The sequence below is a fragment of the Loxodonta africana genome, chromosome 17 (genome assembly GCF_030014295.1).
Source record: "Loxodonta africana isolate mLoxAfr1 chromosome 17, mLoxAfr1.hap2, whole genome shotgun sequence".
Classification (NCBI taxonomy): Eukaryota; Metazoa; Chordata; class Mammalia; order Proboscidea; family Elephantidae; genus Loxodonta; species Loxodonta africana.
In genome coordinates, this window is record NC_087358.1 from 1,964,607 (window position 1) to 1,989,162 (window position 24,556).

The 24,556-nt window shown below is 37.2% G+C and overlaps 1 protein-coding gene across 5 annotated transcripts in view; it reads right to left on the bottom strand.

The window, feature by feature from the left end:
- NBEA (neurobeachin) overlaps positions 1-24,556 on the bottom strand; it is a 914,947-nt gene that overhangs the window by 554,817 nt on the left and 335,574 nt on the right. For 4 of the 5 annotated variants that reach the window (XM_064269920.1, XM_064269919.1, XM_064269918.1 and 1 more), the window contains 2 exons: positions 14,052-14,490; positions 935-1,089 (listed from right to left, as the gene is read on the bottom strand). In XM_064269920.1, coding sequence (XP_064125990.1) covers positions 935-1,089; positions 14,052-14,490 — 594 coding nt within the window. The remainder of the gene's footprint in view (positions 1-934; positions 1,090-14,051; positions 14,491-24,556) is intronic. The other variant, XM_064269917.1, reaches the window with a different exon arrangement.

The window sequence follows — 24,556 nt, forward strand, 5'->3', positions numbered from 1 at the left end:
TGAGATATCAGACTCCGGTGGTATGACAAACAAGATAGATACAGAAAGCACAAAGAAGAGCTACAAAATTAGTAAAAATGGGAAGATTCTAAGTCATGATAATAGACGGAAAAGTTCAAGGCTATACAGTTTGGAGAAGAGAAGGCTACTATAGTCAAGGAAGAAAAGTCAGGGATCATCTTGCGTTGTATAAATACCTAAAAGGGAATCACAAAGATCTGGGTAAGGATTTATTTAGCTAATAACCAACAGGAACACATTTTCTGGAAATTAAAAAAAAAAAAAAAAAACTCAGGCAGGCTTTTAGAAATTTGTTGTGATTTGGAATTTTCTGTTCCTAGAATCATTAGGAAAAGCTGGACAATGAATCAAACACAACTGTAGCCTGAGTATGTAAATTAATTCAGTGGTTCACAGTCACGTGCACTTCTGATCAAGTCGAGGCTCTGGGTTATTGTCGAGGCTCTCAGGGGAGCTCTGCCTTCCTCTAGGGGATTTCGCAGAGAAAATATATTAGGATTCAGCCAGAAAATTTCACTAAATCCAACCTCTGTCATATTAACATTCTTAGTTCACCTTGCTACTGTTGGTACAATTTACTCATTTTAAAAGATTATTTTAAATAATCTTTGGTTTTTGCTCCCCAAGTGTGTTCCACTATTCAGATTTCACTCTGAACGTAAAGAGCACTCTGTGTTTTCAGAAGCCTCAAAACAAAACAATAGGGTCCTCTAAAATGGCCACTGACAAATGCATCCTAGAAGTACGGATGAATTCTGAAAACCAGTGACATAAAGCCTAGCCCTCTTAAAGTTTAAGATAATCTTAAGTCATCAGGGAATTTCACTTCCTAAGATCAAACAAGCAGAAAAATGAAGGCATAGAAAACAGAAAGAAAAAGATGAGGCATCACAAAAATATCTAAGGACAATACCTGTTGTATTAATCATACTTTTTGGTGTAGCTCCGGTGGCAGCAAATATGTTAGAGGTACTGCCTGTGGACAGGCCACTTCCAGCAGGGGTGGCTCCAACAGTGGTCACCGCGAGACTCCCGGGAGGGGGCTTCTTCACAGGGACCACCACACTCCTGCAAGAAAGAACCAGTGGGGAACGAGATGCAGCGTTTGCGAGGATTTCTAATCCCGTTGTGGCGAATACACATAGGCAAAATCAAATTTCCTTTTTTTTCCCCTTAATTCCTGAACCCAACCTCATCAGTGACAAGAACAAGGACACTGATATATCGGCAGAGGGTACTGACTACTGTAATTCACTGGGTGAACACTGATGTAGAATCTGGGGCTTGTGAACCTTTCTGAAGACGGCACGCAGACTATGATCATATGTCTGGCAATACCAGAAAAACGAGTGCTCAAACTAGCAGATTTTACCTACAGAGTTTCTGGGCAATATATACATAAAACGACCACTTATCTAGATTGCATTCTTAACGTGTAAAACATTCAAACATAAAAACCTTTGAAATTCAAATTCTAAGTAGCTTCACAGTACAGCTAAAAACTAAACCAGGAATACCCAATAACACCTAAGGGCATAATGAGGTTACACTTTATTTTTCTGGAAAAAATTATGTTGTTTTTCATAGCAGGAATAGCATTACAATGCTTTAGAAGAGAGCTAGGATCACACACCTGGAATCTGGTTAAAGTTCTATTCAGCATTTAAACCTTGACATTTCAGTCATAGAGTTCAACACTTTTCTCATGTTTCTTTAGTACAATTTAAGTGAATTTTATAACTATTTCTTCATTTGACACTGTTTAGCTTAATAATAAATAAATGTGTTACAAGTCAGTTTAAAATATGAATAAAAGAAATTTTTTTCTCTAATAAGCATCTATATTTCCTGGACAAAGCTTCATTCTTGTCAAAGTTCACAGCACTGCACACTTCATATAACAAATATCTTCCAGACATTACTCAACCATTAATGAACTCATTTACCTAAAACAAGTGTATGGAATATATTAAACACAAAAGTATTGCTTCAAAACTGAGGATGGACAGTACAAGAATATCCAGCCTGAACTAGGCCTTCGTAATGCATCCATGGTTTACAATTTTTCCACAAAGACTCTCAACTTAAAGGACACTATCTCATGGCTAATTCTCAAAAAAGTCAGTCTATGGCTTAAATTTCCTTAATACCAACATTTTGTGTATATTGTTTTTCAAAGAAACTATTTATGCTAATGCTAATGTCTTCAGTGACTTCTTCAATGTCAAGATCTAAATTTGTAATACCTACTATTCTCAATTTCAGGAGTATATAAAAAAAATTTTTTTTGTGGCTAAAGTATTATAATCTTAAGTAATTATCCTCATGCCAAAGTTAAAAAAAACTTATAATCTTTTTCTGCATATTTTCTTCTCTCTTAATGGATTTAAAAAAATTAACTAGATTCAACTTTGAACTCTCAACTATCTTATCAAATTGCCAAGAGGCTACATTATGTTTTCACTTCCTGTAACAGCTGTTCCTCATCTAGCTCCTTCATTTACTTCATCGAGGAGGAGGGTGGTATTACAGAAACAATACAGGGTACGGAGTGAGAAGACTAAGGTTTGAGAACGGGATCACTCTTAAGCTATGTGATCTTAAATCTCAGTTTCCTCACTATAAAAATGGCAAGACTAATGCCACCTAGAGCCCCTGGGTGGTGCCAACGGTTAACACCCTTGGCAGCTAACTAAAAGGTTGGAAGTTCGGGTCCATGCAGAGGCACCTTGGAACAAAGAAAGGCCTGGCCATCTACTTCTGAAAACGTAGCCACTGAAAGCCCGTTGAAGCGCAGTTCTACACGGACACACCTGGGGCCGCCGTGAGTCGGGGTCAACTTGACGGCACCTGGTCTGAATGCCACCTACTTCACATATAATTGGGGATGTATTTTTAACAAGACAGTGTCTAAAATAACTTCTTCAGTTATGAGGTATCTTATGAATGTTAGTAACTGTTACTGTTACCTATACTGAAATAATTTTCTGCCTACAGGACACACAGTGTTTAGTTATAATGATCTGCATAAAATCAATAAAGAAAAAAAGATTAATCTATTTTGGCTTATCATCAAAACTCCTCTCTTAAATTTCTGAACTAACTAATCTCGCTGGTTACCTAGCAAGAAAAAAATCATCAATTATTGATTTGAAAACTAATGATTAGTGAAATTACAACACTTTTGTTTTCTACTTACTCATAACATCCTTACGGATAAAATAAAGAAACACGGGCTGATTGACAGCGCCAAAAGGCTGATCAGCAGACAGTGGTAAAGCTGTTAACCCAGACCCCTAATTAACAGAGTTACCAACTTTGGGCACAAGCCGTAACGGACTACCACAGACATCTTGTTGAGTATAGAGGGTATGGGAAATAAATTATATTCTGAGAAATAAGTTACACGAAAGAGAGGAAAAATTAAATCTCATCATTTTTAATGATAGTGTGCAAGTAAAATGCAAAAAAAAAAAAAAAAAAAACCCTAAAAGCCTATCTACCAAAAGCTGAAACCATCTACTTAATAGCTTCCAGACATTTCACTGACGTTAAGTTCAGCAGTTTGACAGTCCGAGATGATCTATAAATATAGAGCACAGTGGCTAAAAGCCCAGCTTTCACCACGAGACAGACCTGGGTTAGAATGCTATACCCAACAGTTCCTAGCTTTGTGGTCTTAGGCAAGGTTAATCTCTCTAACCTCCAAATTTCTCACCTTTAAAATGAGATTCATAATAGTTTGAACCTCGTAACACTCTTATGAGGATAAAAGGATATAACAGATATAAAGTGCTTAGCATACTACTCGCAACATTATAAGTTGTCCATAAATTTTAGCTGCTATTAGTCCTGCTATGGCTCCCAAAAGAGCTGATGGGTCTGGGCCTACATCAGCAACAGTGCCCAGATCAAAAGAGGCCACAGTCCTGGTACACTTACTGTGCTACTGCCAGACTTCATAAGCAAAATTCTACGTGCAGTTTTAGGCGCCACTATGATAAACAATATCAAGTCCGTAAGGAGCCCTGGTGGCATGACAGTTAAGCACTTGGCTGCTAACAGAAAGATGGGTGGTTCAGCCCACCAACAGCTCTGTGGGAGAAAAGACCTGCCAACCTGCTCCCATAAACATTACAGCCAAGAAAGCCCTATGAGGCAGTTCTACTCTGTCACACTGGGTCGCCTTAGTGGGAACCACCTCAGTGGCACACGACAATAAATCACGTCCATGTGAGCACAGTTACAGTGACACCGGATCTGAAAACAAGCCATCTAAGGAAAGGCTGAAAGGACTAGAAGATTACAGTAACAAAGTGAGAAATAAGATAGCAATTTAAAAAAATCTGAAAGTAAATGTCAGGAAAAAAAACAAGAATATACTTCCACATGTCTCCAAATTTCAAATTAGGACCAACAGGAAGAAGGATTCTTGTAATTTTTATGAGCTTAAGAAGTGTTCAAATGGTTGGGATGACCACGTTACAAGAGTTTTGTTGAGAGAGGTGGGAACCTGGATTTGACTGATTTCTCAGATTCTTTTTGAATCTCCAACTTTATGTATTCATAAAAACTAGTATTTTCCTTTGATTCTTAAGGCCAAATTTACCTAGAATTGCAGAGTTGACCATCCTTGTCCTTAGTATCATCCCTTCACCAGCATTACTCATTCTCTACCACCTCAAACAATTCTCAGACAAAAGCAATTTATTTTAAAAATACTTTGAAAGTTCACATTTACCATTACGTGTTGAGAACCCCAGTTACTCTCTAGAACGGTACTGTGCATTCCATGCTACTTACATACGAAAGCAGACACTTCCAACTCCTTTACAAAATCTTTTATCAGACTATTATTCAATTATTTCCCACTTGCTTACCTATTTCTGCTTACATCAAAAAGTCTTAGCTACGAATCTCCGTAGGTACCTATTGTGGGTTCCTATTGAGGTGCATAAATACCCTAAAACTTACACAAGTTTGGGGAGAATATATATTTTTTCCAGGGTGAGTAGGTAGCTTTTATCAGATTTCAAAAAGATATGACAACATGCCACAATATGAATGAACCTGGAAAACATTACGCTGAGCAAAGAAAGTCAGTAACAAAAGGACAAAAAACTGTATGATTTCACTTATAAGAAATATGCAAATATATAGAAACCAAAGTTAGTGGTTACCAGGGGTGGGAGGGAGGCAGAATACGGAAGTTTTCGTTTAGGGGGCATTGTGTTTATGTTAATGGTGGAATAATTCAGAAAAGGATACCGATAATGGTTGGACAACATGAAGAATGTAGTCAGTGTCACTGAATTATACACATAGAAATTGCTGAACTGGCCAAAAAAAAAAACAAATGATGATATCATAATAAAAACACTAAGAGCTGCTGACATCAACTACTAATGTATCCTGCTCTTGTGGTGTATCTACCATCGTGCTGCCCGCATCCAGAATCCACTGGACCACACACGCTTCAGTGACCGTAAGTTCTTATCTAACAAGAATCCTTCCATGGCCTCCAACACAACTTCACAGCCCTCTCCTACACCTCCAAGCCTGCAGACTACAAGCAAGTAGGCCATCCCTCCATTACACTACATATAATCTATACATGCTCCAAAATAGAGCAAGCTGGGAAATAATTCAATCTAACTCACCTCAACAAGATTATTCATTGAGTGAGTTGAGTGAGTGATTGATTATATGTTGTGTAATACAATAAATGACAAATAATACATATAAGAAGTAATTTTTCCATCACTGGATTTATCCTATTTTATTCTATCTCAAGACATCTAGGCTGTGATCTAAAATTCACTCATTCATTCACTCATTCATTCAACAAGTATTTACTGAGCACCAGCTATGTGTCAAGGACTGTTCTAAGTTCTGGAGATACAGCAACCCACAGAACAGACAAAATCCCTGCCCTCATGGAGCTTACATCTCAATATGGAGAGACAAAAAATGCAGTAACACAAATGAGTAAATACAATACATCCGCAGGTAATCAATACAAGAAAAATACAGCCTAGAGCAGGAACAGAGTATTGTTGGAAGGAGAAAATGCACTGAAGAGGTGGCATTTGAGTAAATACTACAGGAGGTGAAAGGGCAAGCCAGGAGGATGGACAGTGTTACAGGAAGAGGGAACAGCAAGGAAGCCAGTGTGCCGAGAAAACACTGAGCAATGCGGAGAGTGTTCAGGGATGTGGTGGCCATCCAAGGCACGACAGTTGGTCTCTATTTGCCTGGAGCAACAGAGAAAGGAGAGTCTGGACTAGGAGGAGGAAATGAAACTGTCTCCTTTGCCCTGAGACCAGAAGAACTGGATGGTGCCCAGTTACCGTTACTGAACACTTTGATCAAAGATTCCGCAGCAGAATCCTGGTGAGAAGGAGGGAAATGCAGAGCAGAACTTCGAATTCTCATGGACTCTAGACTTTATGGAACCATAGGGGCTGGACGAATCCCTGAAACTTCTGCTCTGAGATAGTCTTTAAACCTTACACCAGGAAATATCCCCTGAAGTCTTCTTAACACCAAATGATAGTTTAGCTTAACTACGAAAGAACGTCTGCCTTAGCATGTTGCTCCTTTAAAGACTATCTACACGGGATTAAACTGACAACAGCAACTGGAAAACGAGACAGGAACCCTAGGGGCAACGAGTTTATGTTAATGAGGAGGAGCAACTCAGAAAAGGAGGGTGAGAATGGCTGCACAACTTGAAGCATGTCATCAGTGTCACTGAGTTGTACCTGTGGAAACTGCTGAATTGGTATATGTTCTGCGGTGTACATTCTCAACAGCAACAACAAAATAAACAAAATTTAAAAAGAGAGATGCAGTGGAAAAAGTAATAGGCTTGGAGCACAGGTCCTCATAGTCCATTAGAAAGATGCTGCCTTTTCCTCAGAGTGGTATGGGAAGCCATTAAGACCTACGAACAGAGAAGGAGTGTGGTCACAGGTAATAACAGGTTCACTCTGGCTGCTATATGGAGAAGCGACTTAAGGGGGACAAGGGTGAAACTGGGGAGGCTGGTTAGGACAATGAATCGAGTCGACAGCAGTGGATTTTTTTTGGTTTTGGGTTAGGACAATACTGCAGTAATACAGGCAAGAAATGATGGTGGTTTGGATCAGAATGGGAATGTGAAGCTGGTGAGAATGGGTCAAATGTTGGCTCTGTTAAGAAGGCAGAGCAAACAGGATTTGTACATGTGCTGAACGCAGGGTGAGAGAAAAGTCAAAGATGACACAAAGGCTGAGTGAGTACAAAAATTAAAACTTAGCAAGTCAAAGAGATACAAAAAAATCTAGTTGAAGACTGAAGGAACTGGGAATAGATCCTACCACTGGTGGTAACTGAGGATGTTATATTCCAAACTAAGAAGTTCCTCCTTTAGTGTGTCAGTACCAAGAAATCATTGCAGAATCTTCACCAGTTTTGCATTTAAGAAAACTGTCTCTGGCATAAATGTGGAAGATAAAATTGGGGGAGAAAAAAACAAAACACTTGGACATAGTGAGGCCAGTTAAGAGCTGCAGAAAGCACCCAGGGAGAAATGCCCAGAGCCTAAAGTGAGGTGGCAGCTTTGGGGATTGAGAGGTCCTATCTTTTTCTGAGATGTAGGTCTTTTAATAAAGCCTAAAAATAGCCATCTGTTCCTTTTTGAGAGTAATTATAAAGCCATTTCATTTATCATGGAATTTTTGGGGCATTATGGAACTTTTTAGAAATAATGCAGCTTAATTAACCCCATTATTTTACAGATTAGGAAACTGAGTCCCAGAGAGGCAATAAGAATGGATCAAGGTAACACAACTAATTAGAGGGAGACCCAGTATTAGTAATTGGTTCTCCTAATTTCCAGATGATTATTTTTTCCCTACAAGGCCTATAGGTGTTAAACGTTTATTTACGTTGAAAGAAATAACTGCAACTTTGCAGGAAAACAATTTGTTACTGATTTTAGGGTAATACAATACTTATTGCAACTTAGCCGAAATCACTAAGTTATTGCCCTAATATTTTCATCTTTTCTGCTTCTCCATTTTGCAAAATATTTTAAAATACCAATAGAAAAAAAGGTGTATAAGAAATAACTGATTGTTTCATTAAATCAGGCTATTAAAGAGAGATGCTTTATTTAACTCAATGAACTGTCTCTAAACATGAAAGAAGTAAAAAAGGCAAGAATATTGGAGAAACTATGACATAACTTCGGTCAAAATTGCATCTTCTGCCAACTAGCCTTAAAACACTATCTCAGGAATACTCCGAGCATATCAAGAGCAGGGATTACCAGTGGCTAGATATCGTAAAACTGGGAAATAAAGGTTGGCAGATTTTGAATCAATTTGGCTTACTTTAACTTGCTTATCTTTTAAGTTATGTAATCAAAATACTTATTTAAATAATTATAAACTGAAGTCCTTGGCAGTAATTATAATTTTTCATATTCTTACTTAATTCTAAGGTTTAAGAAGTGAATGTAGGATTCCATCATCTAATTGTTTATTATTTACACTAAATTTTCATCCTTAGCACAAAAACCAACATAAAAAACTAATGAAACTAGACAGAAAATACCTAGCATAAGCTTATTCTTCAGGGTTAGTGATATGAAGACTCTCTAAATTGCTTTTCTACTCCTATATTGTTATTATTCACAAGAAAGATTTTATTTCAGAGATGTTCTTTTTCAGGGAATGAACCACTTGGGAGCAAGTAAATTAAAAGTTGGAGGAAAAGATCCATGCTGGTTTGCCTGAACGTATTGAATCCAGTAATTGAAACAGACAAGTAAACCTCTGTAATCAAAAGGGGCAAAGCAAACATTATGAAAGGCTGAGGTTTGTTAGCCAAAGAAGCAACACAATTATAAGATCTTGTGAGATCCTAGACTTAAAAAATAATTCATTAAAGCTGAAGAACAGTTAAAAATGCAAGGAGAAGCGTATCTCCCCTGCTGCTTCTGCCTTTTGTCCAAACTAAGGGAACGCCAGGAAACCCAAGGAAATTAAGACTGAGCTAAATCACAGAATTATACCAGATTCTCAAAAGATGGAAAGTGCATAAATATATAAGATCAAATTTTCAGTTTAAAATACAGGGCAAAAGGTTAATTGGGTTTTTTAGAGAAAAGCAGTATCTCCCTCTAAAAGTTACAGTTACTAATACATTAAAAAATAATAGCTAAGGTAGACTATCTTATAAACCATAAAAACTGTATACAAATGTATCAAAAGAGATGCTGTTTTCTGAGAATTTTGCAACTTCATTTGTAAGTTCTAAAATGAGGTTACTAAGCTTTTCTGTTAGAAATAAAACAATGATGACTTTTATTCCTTTGCCACACAGTACTAGAACACTGGAAGAAAAAAACTGTTACAGTTCCATAATTTTATTTCCCGTCATCATACACAGGTAGTGTTCCCTTACTACGAGTGATCACACAGAGGTAGTGTTTCCTTACTACGAGTGATCACACACAGGTAGTGTTTCCTTACTACGAGTGATCACACAGAGGTAGTGTTTCCTTACTACGGGTGATCACACGCAGGTAGTGCTTCCTCACTACGGGTGATCACACACAGGTAGTGCTTCCTCACTATGGGTGATCACACACAGGTAGTGTTTCCTCACTACGGGTGATCACACACAGGTAGTGTTTCCTCACTACGGGTGATCACACACAGGTAGTGCTTCCTCACTATGGGTGATCACACACAGGTAGTGTTTCCTCACTATGGGTGATCACACACAGGTAGTGTTTCCTTACAAGACAGCACTAGAGGATCTCAACATTTTCGATGCTTTAGCCTTCATAAATACACACGTTAGTCCACTCAGGGTAATGAAAGACAAACTTAAATCAGCACAGATGACTGGGGGAAATAAAAGAAAAAATAGAAGTACTTTCTACATATGTAGATATTTATATAGTATTTCATAATACAGTCTGATGAAAAATTTAATACTAAAAAAATTTATGTTTATTAAACATTTCTAAAATTTGATGTTACAATTTACTTAGTTAAAATGATACTATTAACTTGAAAACAGTGAAATTCAACAATGCTCCATCCTGAGGAGGCAGGAGTGACCTACATAGAACCTAAGTTAACAAAGCTGAAATGACAGCAGTTGTTTTAGAGAGTTATTTCCCAAATTACAACCTAAAGTCAGTATAAAGAACGCATTGTCAGCATCTCTGTGATAGAACCCATGAACAGCCGGTTACAAACATGAAAGTGCGGACGATTTCCACTGGGATTATATAGTATTACTAGGAAGTATGATTTGTTACAAAGAAACGAGCAACTGAGTTTATATCTATTTTTCAACTAAACTTATAAATGACAAATACATTACTGGCAGACAGAGTAAGACCCATTATAATTCTGTGTCTGAAACTGGTAGCCTTCAGGGCTTCAGGTCTAAAGACTGTCCACCTTGTATCCTGGTTCCAAGGAATTCAATCTGATGTTAAAAGACATGCCATAACTGGGATTTCAGACTTCAGTGCTTCAGAAATATGTTTATATACCTCATAATGTAATTACAGCTACCTTAAGACAGATAAGGCAAATGGTAGCAATATATTGGAAATACAATTGAAAAATGCAGTTTTCCAGAGCACTTGTGGGGATGATGTCTCCAAAAAGCTGCTCAAGGCCTCTGAGTTTGAAGTTACATTTTTGATGTTGTCGCTCTCAATCTATTGAATGGCTGACAGACAATCCAGCCCGTCTGGCCGGCTGGCAGCTCATTTTGCTGGCAGGTGGCAAACAATTAGACACACCAATTTGTGCCTCCTGATGACATTAAAGCATGGAACTAAGTTGTATGCAGGGCCTAGTGATTTGTGTGAAAGCATTTCAAAAATAATACTCTCTGCCGTGGCAACTCATTTCAGACTGCCACCTCCCATTATGGCTTTGAGTAGTGAAGACGACAGACTTGAGTTACGGGCAGCGTGAGGCCGCTTCTGTTCAATCCGTCATCAGCGCCCCTGAGACCTCAATCCCCTCCTTTCATCAATATCACCTCATCATTTACATTTGATAGTCCTTGAGCCACTGCATACATTAACTACACTGGAGACCCTCTTCCTAAGAAGAACGGAAATATGCTTTGTGCTCTTCCATTTCATTTCTACTTATGTGATTTAGAATAATGAGTTCACCCTCATTGCATTTTGCACAAATGCTGCCAGGAGCAATGGAAAGTTCCATTTTTTTAAAGCAATATTCTCAAAAGCATAATAGATTTTGAGTAGCCACGAATACTGGCACTCAGGTGACTACTTTCTTAAGTTTTAATAAAAAAAAGCATTTTAAAGATAATCCATATTCAAACAAAAATATTTTCCTTAAACTTTATTTCATTCCACTCTTTTACATAAAAGACAATAATTCGTGGTGTTTATTATTTTGTATTTTAACAGAATGTAAACATATAATTTAAATTTAAATTGAAAAAGACCCTGAGTTAAGTCACCGTAACATTTACTTAGATATTGACGTATAGACACACGGTGACGTGCGCACTTACACGCGTGTGCACACCCATAAGCACACAGACACATACGTCCTGGGACATAAGCCAAACACGTGAAATACAGGGCATCGACCTGAGACTGCAGGAGGGGCATCCACACCCAGATATAACACGAACGCAAAGTGTAAAAGAGAAAGGTACAAAAAAGAAAAAAAGTCTACATTTTTATAGTCTCCCTTTTTTTTTTTACTTTTTAAAAAAACTTTCAGCACAACATAATTTATCTTATATGACAATTATTTGCAAACATCTTAACTCCTTCTACTAGTCCGTAAGCTCTTAAGAGACAAAGTGATTTTATTTATCTTTGTATCTCACATAATAACTTACACCACATATTTTTACAACAGATTTTCAAGAAATCGCTGTTGGACACTGGCTACTTGTTTGTAGGAAAAGTTGTAATTATATTGCCTACGAAAGAGATCGTTCAGCCTAACTGAAAACTCTTTGCTGTCACACATCTACTCTTGAACACTAAAAAATTACTGTCTCTGCTTTGGACAAAGTAGTTTGGCCAATTTAGAGAAAAACCAAAAAACCAAACCAAACCCACTGCCGTCAAGTCGATTTCGACTCATAGCCACCCTATAGAACAGAGTAGAACTGCCGCCATAGAGTTTCCAAGGAGCGCCTGGCAGATTCGAACTGCTGACCTCTATGGTTAGCAGCTGTAGCACTTAACCACTACGCCACCAGGGTAGGAAGCAATATGAAATATACATCCCATGTTGACTATATATTTATTTTGACAATCCTGTTTTAGAAACATCTGATTTCCCAACTTGATCTCATCTCTCTAAAACAACTCTAAAAACAAAAAGCACTTGTTTGTCAGTCACCTCAAACATACACATATGTATTTATGGAAGAGAGATGTGGCAGTCTGCTTTCATAAAGATTACAGCCTTGTAAACCCTATGGGGCAGTTCTAGCCTGTCCTATGGGGAACGGACTCTACAGCAGTGGGGATACATACAAGCATCAATAGCAAAGCCGTGATTCCCACATTAAACCAGCGCATTCTTTATTTCATACGTTAACATACAAACATAGTTCGGAATATGCATCAACCCCAGTGTTCAAAGTTAAGTACTATTGTTAGTAATTATTGACTATCTAAAATATTTTTCTATGCTGCACATGTTTTTAAATAGTAGGATATATTACCTGCACAAACTCTTTGCTTCTGAAGTACGTCATTTTATTCTGCTTTTGTGAACTATCATTTTATTGGCTACATTTTGGAACTGAGAAAAGAATTAGCTGTTCTCAGCTAAAACAACTTTTGTACAATTTAACATTTTAATGTAGATAAATAAACCGTGTTCTAAGCACTGTGAAACCTAAAACGTCTTTTGACACTACTTTCAAATTCCTCCCGCAAAACGTGGCCACGCCACTGACGCCGCAGAACACACATGGAAGATGACCACAACAAATTTTTTATGTTTTCCATATACTTGCACTTAAATCTCAAATTTGAATTCTATTACTTAAAGTAAGATGTTTAAGCTCCAAAATTTATTACACATTTCTATAACACTGTAACAGAATTTCAGAGCCAGGACAGCCTTGGAGAGATGCAGCCTATTTTCTCCTTTGTTTTTACGTGGAACAGTTAAAGTCTGGAGAAGAGAGCCAGAATCCAGGTTTCGCTGTTTCCAATTCAGTGTGCTGTCTACCAGACCATACTGAAGCCCTTTTCTGGAATGTATTAGGGATATGCGTTACAGAGGACTTGCGAGGGTAACCAGTGTCCAGGGGCAATCTTTGAGTTTGCCTCCCCTCACCCTGACTCTGGTGGAGGAGTGGGGGGTGGGATTCCCTGGCTGCCTTGTCCCGCAACCCCTTGGACTTGCGCCTAGGGGCAAATACCCCCTCTAAGTCCTGGTAGAGCAGTGGTTAAGAGCCCAGGCTGTTTATCAAAAGGTCAGCAGTTTGAATCCACTAGCCGCACCTTGGTAACCTTATGGGGCAGTTCTACTCTGCCCTATAGGTCTCTATGAGTTAGAATGGACTCAGCAGCAACGGGTTTGGTTTTCTGGTTTTTAACCCCCCTCACTACCTTTCATGCCTTACTATGAGACCAATCCCTTTGGCCTGCCACTTTGATAAAACCAAAAACCACACCCATTACCATCGAGTGGATTCCGACTCATAGCAACCCTATAGGTCAGAGTAGAACTGTCCCACTGGGTTTCCAAGGAGTGGCTGGTGAATTTGAACTGCCAACCTTTTGGTTAGCAGCAGAGCTCTTAACCACTGTGCCACTAGGGCTCTGTCACTTTGATAGTCTTTGTAAAGTCAGAATCGTCTAGATGGCAACTAATAACAACAACAAGGATCTGTATCCCTAAGTATCAACCCTCAAGACCTCTCTTAATGTTCATACGTTCAGACTCCAACCTTCCTTCCATTTCTACAGCGTCGTGAGTAGTAAGTTCAGCACCCACCTGTCAAAGGAATGAAACTGCATAGGAAGAATGGCCTGTGCTTCTCTCTTCAGTGATGGATCTGGGTACGGGATGGGCTCGGGACCACATTCGGCAAGTTCCACTGGGGCAGCCACAAGGCTTTTCAGTATCTCTTTGACATTGATGCCTTTGCCTTGACTAATGCTGGAGATGGACGGTGCTGGCTTCAACATCTCGCTGGGGTTTTCAGTTAAGCTCTCCTGTGATTTTTTCACTTCAGACGACAAAGTAGACAAAAGTTCGCTCATGGCATCAGGGCCTGCGCTGGCCTCTAATTCCGCCCCATTCAGGATGCTGGCCACTTGCTCCTCTCCAATGCCTGAATCTGTGTGAGGAATGGAACTTTCCATCTGAATATCCTCACCAGGGGTGGGTGTTTCTTTTTCCTTTATAGTGTCTGGAAATGCAGCGGGTGTTTCTGTAATGAAAATAGTAATAATAATTTTTTAAAAAAAGCTTTACAAGTGAAAACGCTGTATTACTAATAGAATATTCTCATATGATAGAATAAACAAAATAAAACCTGTAAGAAACAAAAACTGTGTGTGCATAATACAACCTGCTTAGGACCCAGCATCCATTTATACCTGTCAATGTTTTGTACTGCAAAAGTCAACATACAGCTGTTCCTTTTATAACCCAGCTGCCTGTTAAAGCATCAGAAAATCGTTTCTGCAACAATTCTTATAGCAGCCTATAAATAATTACTATATGAAGCTCTCCTTCTGTCCTTTCATTGTTAGCTGCTGAACAAATATGCAAGGGAAACCCTTAAACTTCTCCAATATTTTTCTTAAAAATACAAAGTCATTTTTATGCTTTCTTTGCTACTTTAACAACCAATAATAAAAATAAAGTACGTAAGTTTAATGGAAATATTTAAAGTATTTGAATATATCATTTAAAATCACATACATAAAAAAATACATATAATTCTGAAGGCAACAGCAAAATGCAGACCATGTCAAATGATTAGGATACATCAACGGGATCCAGACTTTAATGACAGAAAAATGCTCCCCGGGAATTTAAAAGGCCCATGTGTGGCATTTAAGAGCAATTACTTTGGAACACTAATGCTCTTTCTTTGTGAATAAATATCAATTTCAATGTGTGAAAACCTGAATCAGGAATATATATATACATAGACACACACATATATATACATATATATGACACACCTTAATATTATCAGTTAAAATCGCTAGAATAAAAAAAAATCCTAAACTCATGTCAAATCTCATTATACAAACATCAAGATAATGAAATTTGCCATATAATAAACTGTTATCCAATTCTAAATGATGACCTTGAAAAATTGATCTAATTGAGTATGGAATTTCCTCATTGTACGGTGGGAACAGTAAGAGTGCTCAACTTAATAGAGTCATATTGAAAAAGAAAACAAGGCAGTATTAAGATACCTAAAAAAAAACAAACCCAGTGCCATCGAGTTGATTCCGACTCATAGCGACCCTATAGGACAGAGTAGAACCGCCTCATAGAGTTTCCAAGGAGCGCCTGGTGGATTCCAACTGTAGACCCTTTGGTTAGCAGCCGTAGGACTTAACCACTACACCACCAGTTTTTTAGCAGCACCTGCCCAAGGTAGATACTCAATAAATGTTAGTTACTTGTGTGATTTTAGCTTATAGTTAAGTATTCTCCTTTGTTTTTGAAAAAAAAAAAAAAAAAAAACAAGAAGGGTAGACTAAATTACTTGTAAGACTTCTTCCAAACTTTAAGATTTGTAAGTTCTATAAAACTGCCCTTATGTTTTCTGCTTGTTTGTTTTGAAGAGTTTTTAGGACAAGAAATCAAGAGAGTGCCCAGCAGGGGAACGGGAAACTGCAAATTCAGCAAGGCAGCTCTCAAACCTTTTATGAAATCTTTAAGGAAACACAGAGAACTGTTGCTTGGATGATAATCTTGTCGGTGGGATGAAAATGGGTTGAAAATCTGTACCCACTAACTAAAAAATTAAACACAATGCAAAGGGACTCTTTGGCCATGTCTACTGGAAAGTGTTGTTAATTTCCTGAAAACAGATTAACATCATGGCTTTCAAAATTAATGAAGATGTAAATTTATTAATTTTTTCCAGATTAATTTCAGAACAATTTTGTCAGGTTTTCAAAAGAAGGAAAATCTCCTTTTCTTTACTTTTGCTGCAAATTGTATTAAACCCATACGTTAATTTAGGAAGAAAACGCTTCTTCAAAGTGTTCCATCTTCCCAGTATACCATATTCATCTGAATTTACTAAGAAATATAAATGTCTCACAATTCAATGTCATATTGTAATTTTCCTCATCTTTATCAGACTTTATTTTTTTTATCAGACAGTTTTTAGTTTGGCTTGTTTGTTTGATCTAGGATGTTAGAATTAAAAGATCAATTTGTGAAACATGATAATAATATTCAAATACTGTATAAGCAAGTATCAAAAAACAGAGCAGCCATTCTGTATTGATGCACAGATTTAAAATTATAATAAATGTATAAATGTTTTCAGAAGGGAGATAACCTTGAGACTACTTGTGGCAAATCACTAGAGAAGGAAAAATGTGAGGTAAAGATACCAGTTTGGAATTCTTTATTAAACCATGTGGCACAGAATACTAGGACTTAAATTAGAATAATGGAAGAATGAAAAGGAGGGGAAAGTATTAACATACCTCTGAAATATCTAACTTAAGAAAAAAAGACAGAGAGAACGGTGATAAGCTGCTACGTGGGGAAGGAGCACAGAAGGGACAGACTGGTTCAGTACAACAATGAAGTAAGTTCTGAACCAATGAAGTATGCAGTACCCCAGGGATTTTATACGTGGCAGTCAAGAGAAGTATAGACATATTTTGGGAATAATTCAAACTGAGGTGAGTGTTGAAACTTTAGAAGTTAATCAAATAACCTAGGTTTAGAGGATGAGAAGATGACCAAGGCTATTATTTCCAATGTTAAAAGAGACCAATTAATTTATTTTAATACACTTTGCATGTATAGATTATGTATTTTTGAAAAGAAAACAACCATGGCAGAAAAATCTGGAGGGAATTAAATAGCAGTAATAACAATTCTATGACAATTGAACAGAGAATATAAAAGCAGGAACAAAACCTGAGCTGTCACAACAAAAAAAATCAGATTGTCATGGTTACTAACATGGGCTCACATCTCTGTTGTGGTTGTTAGGAGCCATCAGTCAGTTCTGGCTCATAGGGACCCTGTGTACAACAGAAAGAAACATGGCCTAGTCCTGCCCATCTTCACAATCTGTGTTATGTCTGAGCCCACTGTTGCAGCCACTGCATCAATCCATCTCACTGACCTTCTAATTTACCAAGCATGATGTCCTTCTCCAGGGACTGATCCTTCCTGATAACACGCCCAAAGTATGTGAGGTGAAGTATCCCCATCATTGCTTCTAAGGAGCACTCTGGCTGTGCTTCTTCCAAGACAGATTTGTTCATTCTTCTGGCAGTCCATGGTATAGTCAACATTCTTTGCCACACCATAATTCAAAGGCATTAATATTTCTTTGGTCTTCCTTATTTATTGTCCAGCTTTTGCATGCATATGAGGTGTATCAAAATGCCATGGCTTGGGTCAGATGCACCTTAGTCCTCAAAGTGACATCTTTGCTATTTAATAAAGAAGTCTTTTGCAGCAGATTTACCCAATGCAATAAGTAGTTTCGTTTCTCAGCTGCTGCTTCCATAGGCACTGATTGTGGATCCAAGTAAAATGAAATCCTTGACCACTTCAGTCTCTCCTCTGTTTATCATCACGTTGCTTATTGGTTCAGTTGTGAGAGTTTTTGTTTTCTTTATGTTGAGGTGTAATCCTTACTGAAGGCTGTGGTCTTTGATCTTCATCAGTAAGTGCTTCAAGTCCTCTTCACTTTCAGCAAGCAAGCTTGGGTCATCTGCACATCACAGGTTGTTAATGAGTCTTCCTCTAATCCTGATGCCAAGTTCTTCTTCATAGAGTCCAACTTTTCAGAATATTTGTTCAGCGTACGGATTGAATAGGTAGGGTGAAAGAATACGACCCTGATACACACCTTTCCTGACTTTAAACCAACCAGTATCCCCTTGTTCTGTCCAAACAACTGCCTCTTGATCTATGTAAAGGTTCCTCATGAGCACAATTTAGTGTTCTGGAATTCCCATTCTTCACAGTGTTATCCATAGCTTGTTATGATCCACACAGTCGAATGCCTTTGCACAGTCAATAAAACATAGATAAACATGTTTATGGTATTCTCTGCTTTCAGCCAAGATCCATTTGACATCAGCAATGATATCCCTGGTTCCACGTCCTCTTCTGAATCTAACTTGAATTCGTGGCAGTTTCCTGTCTATGTACTGCCGCAACAGTTCTTGAAGGATCTTCAGGAAAATTTTACCTGTGTGATTTTAATGATATTGTTTGATAATTTCCACATTCTGTTGGATCACCTTTCTCTGGAATGGGCACAAATATGGATCTCTTCCAGTCAGTCGGCCAGGAAGCCGTCCTCCAAATCTCTTGGGATAGATGAGTGAGTGCTTCCAGTGTTGCATTCATTTGCTGAAACATCTCTTGTTGGTATTCCATCGATTCCTGGAGCCTTGTTTTTCGTCAATATCTTCAGTGCAGCTTGGACTTCTTTCTTCATTATCATAGGTTCGTGATCATATACCACCTCCAGAAATGTCTGGACGTCAACCATCTTTTTGGTATAGTGACTCTGTATTCCTTCCATCTTCTTTTGATGTGCCCTGCTTCATTCAATATTTTGTCTATAGAATCTTCCCTTAACATGGCAACTCAAGGCTTGAATTTTTTCTTCAGTTCTTTCAGCTTGAGAATGCCAAGTCTGTTCTTCCCTTTTGGTTTTCTAACTACCAGGTCTTTGCGCATTTTTACTCTGTCTTCTGGAGCCACCCTTTGAAATCTTCTGTTCAGCTCTTTTAAGTGATTATTTCTTCCGTTCACTTTAGCTACTCTATATTCAAGAACCTCTTCTGACATTCATTTTGGTGTTTTCAGTGACCTCCTGCTTTCTTCATGTACGATGTCCTTGGTGTCATCCCACAACTCATCTGGTCTTTGGTCATTAGTGTTCAATGTGTCAAATCTATTCTTGAGATGGTCTCTAAATTCAGTCTTTTGGCTCTCGTTGACTTGTTTTAATTTTCTTCAGCTTCAGCTTGAACTTGCATATGAGCATTTGACGGTCTGTTCCATAGTGGCCCCCGGTCTTATTTTGACTGATGATATTGTGCTTTTCCATTTTCTCTTTCCATAGATACAGTCAATTTGATTCCTGAGTATTCCATCTGGTGAGGTCCATGTGTGTAGTCACTATTTATGTTGTTGAAGGACAGGTATTTCCAGTGAATAGGTTCTAAGTCCTGCAAAATTCTATCATGAGATCTTCTGCATTGTTTCTATCATCAATGACATATTTTCCAACTACTGATCCTTCTTCTTGGTTTCTAACTTTTGCATTCCAATCACTAGTAATTATCAATGCATCCCGATTGCACGTGTGATCAATTTCAGACTGAGAAGTTGGTAAAAATCTTCAATTTCTTCATCTTTGTCATTAGTGGTTGGTACGTAGCTTCTCTGTGTTTAATTATCAGAAAGCATATGGTGAAGTGGAGCACTCAGTCTGAATTTAGCTGATTTATACATCTGGTCTAGAGTCTTGGCTTGGCCTTAACATGATGTCTGAGTATTTTTATTTATGGTGTGTTTTTACATTAAGGGTTACACAAAATATTTAAACTTTTCAAGTTATATTAGACTGAAATATAATAATTTCCTTAGCAAACAAAATATCTAAGAAGATGAAATCTTTGATCTGGTTTCATGGGCTACCATATTTAAAGATTTTTATCACTAATTATACAACTCTTTTTGCTTTTCTGTTCAACTAATTGGTTCTCAATGGACACTGAAATATGTAACTTATTAACTATATTCTTGGAATTCCTTTATAAATGTTGCCCTCTCAATTATAAAATGCTGTGAAAAGTTTATTCAAATAGAATAGAATATTTTCTAATGACCTATGTCAAAATATTTGCTCAGTAAATAAAATCTTAATTTTATTTTTACTGCAACTGATGAAGAATTATTTAAAAAAGGAAACAGTAATTTTGGTATTTCAATATAAAATTCTATTCGAGCAAATATATTTTGTAAGTCATAGCCTGTGATCATGTTACAGAAGTAAAAATAAATGCCAATGGAAAACTTTATAATAGCAACTGCAAATAAAATACTGATCAGTAGTCAAAAAATCTACCTTCAATTTCTCAGAATGCATTAATATCTTTTACAGAACATGCTCTCAGTCGATAACATAAATTTTTGCTGAGATAACTTAATGTTTCCAAAATGTTCGTTGTAACACTAAAGTACTTTGAGGGTTTTACACACGTCACTTCACTAGGAGGTTAAGCGGGAACAGCAGTGCAAGTATAAACGATTGCATCTGTGAAGGTTATAGCAATGACAGCAAGCTTGTAACTTTTCAATAGTTCTCATCAGTTTCTGTAGCAATAGGCCATGTCAGTATACAAAACAGAAACACTACCAGCCTGAGTAATCTTAACCTTGTCAGAAACAGGCAGTTGGATGCCAGATGCTTTTTTTTCTCACTGGTTTTCATTGACTCTAATGAGTTCATCTAACATATTTTGGGAAAAATACGGGCTTAAGTTCAGCGAATGACATGATGTCTACATGGTGACCTCATTTGTCACATTCCTGCCTCCAAAAATCTTGTTTTACAGTGATATATGAAGTGTTTCAATACGTCTTACCTATTAAATTACTCAAATTGCTATTTTCCAAACTACCTAAATAAGGAATAACATGCAAGAAATGTACAGGTCCTTGTTATGTATCAAGAGATACTAGTTAGTACGGAACTAGAAATTAGAGCAAGATTAAGCATTTTCTCTTTAAATAATAATATCAAGCAAATTGAATCACTGTAGATTAATTTAAAATAAAATATAAAAAGCTGTATATAACTCATTTGCTTTATTAAGTCCAAAAATATTAATGAAGTCACATAAAAATTAACTTTGACTCCAAAGGGGAAAAAGCCATACATAAAAAGAATTAAAATTATTATTAAAGTTCAATGTACGTAAGAAAAGAGTACATCGCACTGAGTAATTATCTGCAATATTTATACAGGCTGCATATTTTTTTGTTTGCTACGCTGAACGTATGAAAAGTATGTAACCTCAGGAATTCAATGTCGTTACTATAGGCTAGGCCAGAATGAACAAATTACGGTTCAAAAGGTAATAAGAAAAGCCAAGGAAGTTCTTCCAACTGAACTTTTCACTGCGCTGTGTCTAGGTGTGGATCTCTCTGAGTGTGTTGAGCTTCTTGGATGTGCGCATTAATGATTTTCATCAAATGCGGGAATTTTTCAGGCCATAATTTCAAGTATTCTTTCACCCTCTCTCCCTCCCCGCCCCAGGGACTCCCCTTATGTGTGCGTTGTCACACTTGATGGTGTCTCACAGGTCTCTGAGGCTCTTTTCATTTTTATCCATTCTTTTTTTGTCCTGTTCCTCAGACTAGATAAACTTGACTGACCTATGTTCAAGTCCACTGATTTCCTCTACCAGCTCAAATCTTCGGTTGAACCCTCTTAGTGAATTTTTCACTTGTTATTACAATTTTCAACTCCAGAATTTTCATTTGGATTTTTTTTTTAATAATTTCCATCTCTGTTGATGTTCTCTATTCAGTGACACATCGCTCTCATACTTTTCTTTAATTCTTCAGAAGAGGTTTTCTTTAATTATTTGAGCATATTTATAACAGCTGGTTTACAGTCTTAGTTTAGTAAGTCCGAGATCTGCTCTTCCTCAGGGACAGTTTTCTATTGACTACCTTTCTTCATGTGTATGGACCTTTCTTTCCTCTTTCTTTGCATGTCTCATGATTTTTTGCTGAAAACTCAATGTTTTCAATCACAGGTAACATTGCAAGTCTGGAAAGGAGGCTGCTTCCCCCAGGGTCTGTGGTCCTTGTTCGGTCGCTGCTGTTGTGCTGTTTGTTTAGTTGCTTCCCTGAAATAATTCTGTAAAATCTGTTTTCTCTGCAATGGGCACTCACTGAAATCTGCTCAGCCAGCTAGTGGTCACTAACTAGCTAGTGGACAGAAATTGCCTTCAATATCTTCAATCAACAAGTCTTCCACCCTTTGCCAAGAGGTTTTAGGTATGTGTGGAGGCATGCTTTCAACACTCCTGCAGTCCACAAACATAAGGTCTCAGTAAAATCAAAAAATCTACAAAAACAAAAGAAATGGAAAAAAAATCCACAAACAGAAGAAATTCAGCACAGGAGAATAAGAGGAACAAAGAAAACATCAGCACCACAAAAAAGCACCAAAAAATGGCAAAAATAAACTCATACCTATCAATAATCTCACTGAACATAAATGGCTTAAACACACCCATAAAAAGACAGAGAGTGACAGAACGGATTAAGAAACAGGACCCATCAACATGCTGTCTAGAAGACAAGACACACACCTTAGAAACAAGGACATAAATGTATTAAAAATCAAAGATAGAAAAAAAAATGCATCAAGCAAATACCCTCCAAAAAAGAGCAGGAGTGGCAATACTAATCTCAGATAAAATAGACTTCAAAACGAAACCCACTATAAAAGACAAAAGACATTATACAATGATTAAAGGGACAGTCCCCCATGAAGACGTAACCATAATAAATATGTATCCAGTGACAGGGCTCTAAAATACACAAAGCAACACTGAAAAGAGAAACTCACAGTTCCACAATAATAGTAGGGGACTTCAACACACCACTCACAGTCAAGGACAGAACATCTAGACTGAAACTCAATAAAGATACAGAAAAGCTAAAGGCCACAATCAAACAACTTGACCTCACAGACATATGCAGAACATTCCACCCAACAGCAGCAAAGTACACATTCTTTTCCAACACACATGGAACATTTTACAGAACAGACCACAGCTTAGGCCACAAAGCAACCCTCAACAAAATCAAAACACTGAGATAATACAAAGTATTTTCTCTGATCACAACACCACCAAAGCAGAAATTAATAACAGGAAGAGTAAGGAAAAAAAATCAAATTCATGGAAACAAAAAAACACCCTGCTTAAAAACCACTGGTTAATAGAAAAAAATCAAAGACGGAATAAAAAATTCCTAGGATCAAATGAAAAGGAAAACATATCATACCAAAACCTTTGTGACACAGCAAAGGCAGTGCCCAGAGGTCAGTTTACAGCAATAGGTACACGGATCAAAAAAGGAGAAAGGGACAAAATCAAAACATTAGCTACACAACTCAAACAAATGGAAACAAAACAGCAAAAGAAGCCCACAGCCACCAGAAGGAAGGAAATAATAAAGATCAGAGCATAAATAAATGAAATAGAGAATAGAAAAACAACAGAAAAAATCAACAAACTAGAAGTTGGTTCTTTGAAAGGATCAATAAAATCAACAAACCATTGGCCAAACTGACAAAAGAAAAACAGGAGAAGACACAAATAAACCAAATAAGAAATGAAATGAGGGATATTACACCAGGCCCAGTGACCTAAAAAGGATCATAATAGAGTATTATGAAAAACTATACTCCAACAAATTTGAAAACCCAGAGGAAATGGACAAATTTCTAGAAACACACTATCTACCCAAACTAACGCAAACTGAAGTTGAAATTCTGAACATACCCATAACAAGAGAAGAGATTGAAAAGGTAATTAAAAAAAAAAACAAAAACAACAACAAAAAAAACTTCCAACAACAAGAAAGCCCTGGACCAGATAGCTTCGCTGGAGAATTCTACCAAACTTTGAGAGAAGAGCTTACACCAGTACTACTCAAACTATTTCAGAAGATAAAAAAAGAATTCATTCTATGAAGAAGGCAAAGATACCACAAAAAAAGGAAAATTACAGACCAATATCCCTCATGAATATAGATGTAAAAATTCTCAACAAATTCTAGCCAATAGAATTCAGCATTATATAAAAAAAAAAAAAAAAAAAAAAACCCACGATGAAGTGGAATTTACATCAGGTATTTTTTTTTATAAAAAAAAAAGTTTTTTTTCTTTTTGTTTCAACATTAGAAAATCAATCAATGAAATACATGACATAAAAGAATCACATGATCATCTCAATAGATGCAGAAAAAGCATTTCACAAAGTTCAACACTCTTTCCTGATAAAAACTCTCAATAAAATAGGTATAGAAGGGAAATTCCACAACATAATAAAGGGCATCTATATAAAACCAACAGCCAATATTATTTTTAATGGAGGAGGCTGAAAACATTCTGCTTGAGAACAGGAACAAGACAAGGATGCCCTTTATCACCACTTCTATTTAACATTGTGCTGAAAATCCTAGCTACAGCAATAAGGCAAGAAAAAGAAACAAAGAGCATC